Source organism: Aphis gossypii, unplaced genomic scaffold, assembly GCF_020184175.1.
Source record: "Aphis gossypii isolate Hap1 unplaced genomic scaffold, ASM2018417v2 Contig01091, whole genome shotgun sequence".
Lineage (NCBI taxonomy): Eukaryota > Metazoa > Arthropoda > Insecta > Hemiptera > Aphididae > Aphis > Aphis gossypii.
The window spans coordinates 1-9,959 of record NW_026083452.1 but is presented as its reverse complement, the minus strand read 5'-3'; the positions used below and the strand labels follow the sequence as shown (position 1 = coordinate 9,959).

Here is a 9,959-nt window from a genome sequence, read left to right as displayed (position 1 = left end):
TGGTCCATAGTATGAATTTACGGCGTTACGAGTAAACGGTTTTTTACATTTCGGTGGTGGGTCCTTTTAAAAAACTACCTAAACTGTATATTTAAATTTTATGAATCTAAAGGCATATACCGAGGCATATACATTCTTATTCTAATAAAGAATATTTCAAGTTAAAAATAAATAAAACGGATTAAATATTTAGTATTAATTCCTTTTATGCAATATGAGTTATAGCTTAGAATTTTAATTAACATTAGGTAGGTATATGGTAGGTATATCAAAAATATCTATAACATTAATAATTATTGTAGTTTTATGATTTTATCTAACTACTAAAAAATTCATTAAAAGTTATAAGATTATTCTAGATTACTCCGCTATAATATGATGTGCAAAGTTCAAGGTCGCCATGTGGTATGTAGTTATAACATTTTATCTACACGGACTCAATTCAAAGATATTAAGATAATAAGCTGGACTCAATTCAAACACATAAAAGTACCACGGACTCAATTCAATATAACCGTATTCTAAGTAGGTACGAGGTACCTACATAATTCAGCAGTTTGTAATGATTAAAAGGTATAAATCCTAAACATCATATAATGATTAACTTAACATTTGGAGATGAAAGAAATCTTTTAAAGATACAAATTAATGGTCATATGCTTAAAAAATAATTGGGAATGTATTTATATTTTTTTACCATTTCCCTTTGACTCGTTAACTGTGGATAATATAAATTCAACTCAACCAATTATCAATGCATTTTATGATTCCATATAAATATAATATATATATAAATAACTTCGTCGGCACAACAGTTTACAGTCAAAAGCTACTTTTTCTCCATATTCGAATGCAAAAAGCATGTATCCCAAGTTTGGATCTTATAGTCCAATGGATTGACAACTGAAGTAAAATTATAAATTTCAATTGTTGTCTTTTTTTAATCACTATAGTTCATACAATAATAGTAATTTTCTTTAGACTATGTTACACCTTTTGCATACCACAAATGATGGAAGATACATATTAGCTGACTATAAAAATAATGATGGGTTTCTTTCTGATGACTCACAAATTTACTAACTCAAATACTAATCAATCATCTTTTTCAGGATAATAGCAAGTACAGTCATAATTTTAATTTCAAATATATATTTTTTATTTGTTTTAGTTAATGTATTATATTTATATACCTACCTATTCTTATATTATTAATTATTTCAGAGGAACTGATTTTTACTTAGAAAAATTGCAGATTTAATTGTTGATATTTTTCCAAAACAAAAAGGTATGTATAATTAAAATGCATTATAATTAAAATGTATTGTATGATAAATTACTCATATTTTTTTTAGAGCATTTACTTAATACCAGCTAAATCGGAAGGGCATCAACAAACACATGCTAAAGGAAAGCTTATTGAGCGCTGGAAGAATGTTGCTCGGCGATTGAGAACCATTGGAGCTATTAAGTTTGAAAGATATAATAAAAATTTAGCAGATAGTGACTAGCAGCTCTCCCATTATTATATCTGGTAAGTTAATTAAATTTAAAGATTCATTTTCAATTAACGGACATAGATCTTATAATACAAGTACCTATACAAGTAACAAATTCTAGTAGACATATGTAAGATATGTACTGTTGTATAATATATTAATGTATATCTACAGATGAAGTACGTACTGCAAAGAAATGGCTAGAGACTAATGGACTTAATGCTGATTTTCAATTAGTAAAACAAAACTGGGCATTAACTTATGAGATAAGAAGAAAAGAGAATTTAAATTCACATGACCGTTTTTTATCAAATATTTTTTTGACTTGGCCAATTTTGCAAGGCCCAAAAGGATATGATCTAGTAAGATTTTGTTTTAATTTTATATGTTATGAATTAATTTTTAAATAATATTCCAAATAAATATTTAATATTTATATAATATTTTTTATTAGATTATTGAAGATTTCAAAATTGCTTTTCCTGAAACTCATTCCTTGTATTCAGAATGGAATGACTTTTTGAATGCATGGGAAACGTTTTCAAAACGCTTATTTGATATTCGAAGAAGTTCTATTAAAGATAAAAATGCTCAGGCTCTACTATGCAAATTAGATACTGCTTGCCTAAATGGAGGTGAGTTTTTAAAATTTAATTTATTATTCCACTTAGATTACCAAATATTTAGATTGACACTACAATGGACATTAAATTATTATTAACATAGTATTCCTAAGTAATTAAAAGAACAATATTAAGAAAAACTGTACTTATCTAGTTTTTAAAAGAATAGTATCTTATTCAAATTTAATTTTTCTTGACAATACATAAGGGAATACAATTAAAATAATAATTACAAATAAATAAAAACAATAATAAATTAAAATATGCACCTTTCAGAAAAAATATAATAAAATGAAAACATTATACTTAAATGTTTAATACTGTTGTATTATATGTATATATTTATAAGAGATGTTAGTACGTAAGAAATAAGTTAAGAAAAACTATAGATAATAAGTAAAACAGTAAAATTCAATAAGTTAAGCAATATTTAATTATTCACACAAATAGGTTAAAATAACAATTGTGCAATTCGGTGCCAGTAAACTTTATATTACAGTTAGCATAGTAAGCAAGATATAATAATAAGAAATGTAAATAAATGTTTAATAATTTACTAATCGGGTTAAAATAACAATTACACAATAATCATAGTATCTATAATTGTAAATTTAACGTAGTAATAGAAAAATGTAGAACAATCGATAGTAATTCGATTGTAAGTGTAATATATTAGTGAGATGGCTAAGACAGCAAAGGGAGTCAGTGGTGGTGATCGTGTGACTCGAGCACCACCGGACGTCGTGTTTAAATAAGTTCTTCATTTGCGTTATTTTGTGTTTAACTTTATTTTGGTATACGTTCGAGTAATCGGCGTATACGACAAAGTGGCGCCCAAATCGTGGCTCGTTTATCTACGGCTTTCTTTTGTGTGTGGTGTGTGTGTGTGTTTTGATTATACACGATTTTTCGAGAGATCAGTGTGTGTGTTGAGTATTAAGTACACGCGAATTTTTTTGGATTTCTACAGTTGTGTGCGTTGAGTACACGCGAATTTTTTCAGTTGTGTGTGTGTTGATTATACACGATTTTTTTCGAGGTACCACAGTAAGTGTGTATTTGTGTGTGTGTGTGTTATACACGATTTTTTGAGAGAACAGAGAATGTGTATGTGTGTGTTGAGTACACGCGAATTTTATTTTTGGATTTTTCCAGTTATGTGTGTGTGTGCAGATTACACGCAAATTACTGCTGGATTTCTCCAGTTGTGTGTATGCGATATACACGAAGCGGATTTTTCAACTCAGAATTTGTGTATATATTGATTATACACGATTTTTTCGAGAGACCACAGTGTGTGTGTGTGTGTGTGTGTTATACACGATTTTTCGAGATAACAAAAATGTGTATGTGTGTGTTGAGTACACGCGAATTTTATTTTTGGATTTCTCCAGTTATGTGTGAGTGTGCGGATACACGCAAATTATTGCTGGATTTATCGACAATACTAACAACTAAATGTATGTCTTATTTTTGTTAATTGTTTTCAGATACAAGAACATCAAATATAATTAAAATACTATTGATACCATTCCTTGTACCTACCAAAACACAAATAAAAAATAGTAACTCCAAATTTTGGAAACCATCATTATCAGAATCAGTCTCAGCGTTTGCTACACATGTGGCTGTGAGTTTAAAATACAATTTTAGCCTAGTGTTCTAACTATATTAAAAATTATGCCATTTAGTTAATGAACATTTTTTTTCAGAACATGATAAAATTTCAAGAGGATTTGATACAAAGGCAAGACAGATATTCGCAATATGGATCTTCAATTCAGCCATTTATCACTTTTGTTGGTGAGGATATCCAATCCATACACACATGTTATGTTCGTGTAAACCAAAAATGTTGGCATTTTGAGTGTCCTCTTAAGGCTTTAGAGGTTTGTTTTAAATCATATTTTGTGTTCCATTGCATTTATCCTAAAGAATGTTATGATTCATGGCTGATTATACAAAAGCATTTATTTAAGTTGAACACAGAGTATGATAAACAAACTTCTATCATAACTACAGTATCTGTCAAAATGCAATCACTTGAAGTACCTACAATTAATTAAATTAAATATATTTAGTACTTAGCTATATTTAAATTTTTCAAAATTTTTAAATCCTATAGTCTTAACCCTAAGTTGATATTTAAATTTAAATTTATTTTATTTAAAAGTTATTAAGTATCTAAGCATTTATAAATTTAAAATATAAAAATGTTTGTTTGTTTCATATGCTCTTCAGTATTTTCTTCTATTAGTCAACTTATGTTTCATTTTCAAATTTATCATAATCTGAGCAAAAATGCTATGTACAAATGTAATCAACAAGGCTGTATTAGGGACTTTGATGGTTCAGAAAAATTTAGACAACATTTAAAAAGAGTTCATTCAATACCTGACGTAACCCATCAATTTTCTTTTAATGATAATTGTCAAACTTCAGATATTCCTATTTCTGATGATACTACTCCTGTCTTAAATTTGTCTGAAGAAGTTGTAAATACTAGTAATGGTAGTATACACTTTGAGGATGTCATAGGTATAAATAAAATTAACTATTTTTCTTTTGAAGATATTGTGAAGAATTGTGCATTACAGTTCATAACAAATTTATACACAAAACCTAATGTTACTGAATCTCTAATGCAAGAAATAGTTGACGGGGCAACAGAATTATTCTCATCTGGAATTATATCCAATTTAAAAAATAAGATAATGCCTCATTTATTTAATAACTCTAATAAAACTGAAATAGCTGAAATTGAAAAAATGTTTACTATCTTAGAAAATCCATTTTCAGAGTTAGGACCGAGTATCAGCGTTTTAAGTATTTTGAAACAAATAATTTATTTTCTAAACTAAAAACAGTTGTTATTGGGTTTGTAAATCAGCAAAAAGTTGTGTCTGGGGTTGAGCGTCAAATTATGATACAGGTTCAAGGTCATTTATTTCCTATTAAAGATAATTTAAAAAGATTTTTTGAGTTACCTTGTGTGTATGATGCAGCTAATAAGTTTATTTCAGATTCAGAAAAATCTAATTTATTATCATCATTTATAGATGGAACCACTTGGAAAAATATTAAAAAAACTTTCCGAATAAAATAATTTACCCAATTTTTTTATATTTTGATGATGCTTTGATGGGGAATCCACTTGGTTCACATTCAGGTATACATAAAATGGGATGTGTGTACTATACTATTTCTGCCATACCTCCTGAATACTTGTCAGCCTTAGAAAATATCTTTCCAGCATTTCTTTTTCATTCAACAGATCGAGTAGAACACAAATTTAATAATAAAACTTTATTTTCTTCTCTTATAACAGAACTTATAGACTTGCAAGAAAATGGTATTTCTATTTGTGTAAATTCAACTAATATTACTATATATTTTGCTCTTACATTAATTTTAGGAGACAATTTAGGCCTTAATTCTATTCTAGGATTTGTTGAAAGTTTCTCTGCAAACTACTATTGTCGTACATGTCGTTCCCCTAAAAGTCAAATGCAAACCACGCTTAAAGAATCCGTTGATTCAATTAGAAATAAAGAAAATTATGAATCAGATGTGCAAAAAAACAATTTTTTAGAAACTGGTATTAGTTCATATTGTGTTTTCAATGAAATTCCTAATTATCATGTTACTGTTAACATGGTGTGTGATTTTATGCATGATGTATCCGAAGGAGTCGTACGATATGATATGGCTCTTATAATTAATTACTTGATAGATCATAAATATTTTTCACTTGAAAATTTAAATAATCGATTAATATTATTTGAGTATGGAGTTACTGAGTGCAAAAATAAACCACCAAAAATTAGTAAAACTAATCTGAATAATAATTGTATAGTCATGTCAGCCTCTGAAATGTTATGTTTAGTACGATATTTTGGGCTAATTGTTGGTGAATTGGTTCTATGAGGCACTAAAATCTGGGAGTTATATATTAGACTTAGAAAGATAGTTGATATTTGCTGTGCTCGAGTTTTGCAACGTGAATGTGCACTTCAATTAGACTCATTGGTTTCTGAACATAATAAATTAATTGTATTTATTTTTTTCTAATAGCTCCCTTAAACCTAAATTTCATTTTTTAACACATTATGGTCGCTTACTTCTTAAAAATAGCCCTATTTCACTTCCTCATTAAGATATGAAGCAAAACACAATGTTTTAAAGGCATATGCCAACTCTATACCATGTAGAATAAATTTAGAACATACATTATCACACAAACTTCAAACACAAATGATTCATCGTTTTCTAGTTCAAAAAGGGCTGGAACTAGATTTAAAAATGGGGTCATGTTTAAAAACTATTACTTCTGAAGATTTCAGCATCAATTTTTTTAATTCATTGCCTAATGAATTTAAAAGTGATACATTTTCAGTTTCATGGGTCAATTTTAAAGGAGTTCAGTATAAACCTGGAATGTTATCAATAATCGATATTGATTTAAACGGTTGTATTTTTTGTGAAATACTTAATATACTAGTTAACAAGTCTAGAATGCCATATTTAGTGTGTAAACTATTTTTAACAGTGGGTTTTGATAGCCATTTTTATGCTTACGAAATTAAAAAATATAATTATAGAGAATCTAACCTTATTGGTTGTTATTTAAAAGATTTAAAATACCCTACCTACTGTTCTTCGTGTTCTTGGAAATGGTAAATTGTATGCAAGTTTAAGATATGCATTATAAATAATTATTTATGATTCTTATTATCTATGCAGCCTGGTAGGTTGTTTTAATGCTACAAACTAACTTTATTAGGTAGGTACCTATTTGTTTATTATGTTTTTATTCTATTATATTTTTAAAATTTACATTAATATTGTATAAGTAAAATGTTAATTTGAAAATGTATCTCATGTATTATTTCTGCTTATGTACTTTTTTATTTATATTGAATAAAGCAAACTGTTAATTTTCTTATTTATGGCTTGATTTGTGTTCTCAAAAATGTAAGTATTATGAATATATAATATATACCTATACTAAATGTAATATGTATAATATTATATAATAGAAATATGCTGTATGCTGGTTGAATGAACAAAATCCTTTTTTTCTAATTATATTGGGAGTACACTAATGGTGGATTTGATTCAACATCAGGTTATTGTCATTTCAACAATTTGATAATAAATTCTAAAGTTAATTTAGCTTTTGTTGATACAAATTACATAACTATTTATTAGTGTTATTTCTACAACAATCTTCAAGTATCAAATTTACACCTAATGGACTATTTTTAACATTTAATAGTTGTGATTTCTACAATTAACTAAAGTAGTAACTAATTGTTTCAAAGTTAATGTGACTGTTATAATACTTTATTTTAACATCAGTTGTTGTTATTTTAACCATATAGTATGGTCAATACGAATTAATTCAGTGTTTATTCTACACTTGACGTTTAAGTGATGTGTAGGTGTTGTATCAATACCAAACTCATCTTAGCTGGAAAATAACGTGCAAATATGTAAAATATTAACACCATTTAGTATTGAGTCTACTGCAGTTTTCTATGTGTGTAACGTATTCAAGTCACTTGGTGTATATGAGCAGTATTCTTTCAAGCAAGACGACACTCCGGGTGATTTCAATTTTTGTATTTCTATTCCGTTTATTCCATATCGCATTTCGGAGAATAAAAATGACAAAACATTATTCGAAAAACGTACGTCTCCTACAGCATCTAAAGGTTTTTTTAGCTTTCCTTCAATGTAAATAAAACTTTCACACGGTAGAGTGTAAGATTCCATATTTTGAATATTTATTCTAATTTCATCATTGTATGAAAAAGACGTGTTTGAATACGGCGTGAACGAATGATATTGCATTTGCGTTATTTTACAATCGTCGACATAACCGGCCGTTACATCTAAATATGTGTCATCCATTATTGTAGTGAACGAAGAAAATCTAAGTTATTTTACGTGAGCTTGAACTCGTTGTTTTTCGGTTTAGATATAGGTGTTGACTTCTTAACTGCAGTCACTTTAATGACGGCTTTTTTATTGCAGTAGTATTTATATTAAACTTGAGCGCCATCTTATCCGTGTGTTATTTGTAATCGAATCGTAATTGGTTCATCACGTAAATTTATCAATCGATCTTTATGATCTTTTAGTATGATTTCAACTTTACTTTTAGAAGTAGTATTAAGACCATAAAAAACTAAATGTCTAGGCACTTCAACAATTGTATAGCCTACAGCAACAGTCGGATAAAATTCATGTATAATCTGGCTCGGCGATCCGTCATAAAATGAGTCGGTTATTAAGTTGCACTCTATTTTTATACAGTTTATTTTCATTATGTTGACTGTATTTTCAGATTCGTGTGTAGTACCAGTAGTATATACAACATTTCTAAATCTTAATAATGTTGCTATACTATTTTCGATTGAAAAGTCAATCTCATGGCTACAGGATATCATACACTTTAACGTGTTACTATCTGATTTTAATTCGAAAAAAGTTATATAGTCGGGCTTCAACTTGTTTATAACAAACCCTAAATCTTCCAACTTATACGTTCCAGTAGGTATAATTACGTTTTCAACTTGTCCAATCATATTCCGAAAACCTATGGTATTGCAACCAGGTTCTATGTTTGGAATTTAATTGTTTGTTAGCAAGCTCAAAATAAATATTTGTGCTGTATTTTCTACCTCTATGGGCGGAAAAAAATCGCATGACAGTTCACTCGAGTTTCCGTTTAACGTTATCGTGTACATGATAAAAATTGTATACACTGGTAAAAAAGAAATCAAACATTATTTCCATCTGGTAGTGGACTATCTGTACAATTACAGAAACATACACTTCAATATTGGAACGATCCGAATGAATTGGTTTCCCGTTTAAAACTACTATTAGCATCAAAAGCTGCTGGCACTACTGGTGTTTCCAACGAAATACTATCAATTTTCGAAGAATTACGCGAAGCTGTTTACATAAAACGTATACCAAATGTCTAAGCGAGATATCGCATTTGAACTACACAAACCTCCTAGAAAAAATTACATAAGACGTAGGTATAGTTAATGTATACGGAAAAAATGATCTATGGCAAGCTGATCTGGTTGAAATGATACCATATTCGAAAAAAAATAAAGGTTACAAACATATTCTATGCGTCATAGACTGTTTTACGAAATTTGCATGGACGATAGCATTAACTTTAATTAATTCTTCGAATGTAGTATTTAAATAAAAATGGAATACTTCATATACTAAAAAAAATAAAAAAAATAAAAATCTTAGATGTATTACATATAAAAAAACTATAAAGGTACTTACGTGTCATGAGATCCATATTTAAAAGATTATACAGATATATTTATTGAAAGGAAATAACTGTTGAATATAATATATACATTAATATGTGTGTACGGTAATATAGTGTGTGTGTGTACAATAATATTATAAAATTTAAGATTTCATTTTATTTTTGAAGGAATGTCCCATTGTAACATTCTATGTCTACCCTTAAATCTAAAATCAATTTTATACGATGATATATGTATTATGGTTACCATGTACCTAGTACAAACAATAAGACTGATTTCATTTCATATTTTGAAACCCTCACATGTATAGCTTGTTATACTATAATTTTTCAAATGGTAATATTATGCCGGTAATATGTGATAACAACAGGAATAGATAGTGTTATCTATTGAATTGTGGTGATACAGTGTTATCACCACCACACCGCGGACGCAGTGTCGCGGTGTAGTGCGTCGCCGCGTTAGCGCACAATTATTGTATTATTGTATTATTATATTATTGTGTTATATCTATATATGCGTATTGT

General features: G+C 28.3%; 1 protein-coding gene across 1 annotated transcript; it reads left to right on the top strand.

Moving 5' to 3' along the window:
• The first annotated feature begins 984 nt into the window (after positions 1 to 984).
• LOC126555776 (uncharacterized) lies at positions 985 to 4,188 on the top strand. The gene is given in 9 exon segments (XM_050210656.1): positions 985 to 1,069; positions 1,072 to 1,123; positions 1,227 to 1,292; positions 1,358 to 1,503; positions 1,608 to 1,619; positions 1,674 to 1,861; positions 1,954 to 2,134; positions 3,613 to 3,752; positions 3,835 to 4,188. Coding segments are annotated over 9 exon segments (1,224 nt in total).
• Positions 4,189 to 9,959: the final 5,771 nt, after the last annotated feature.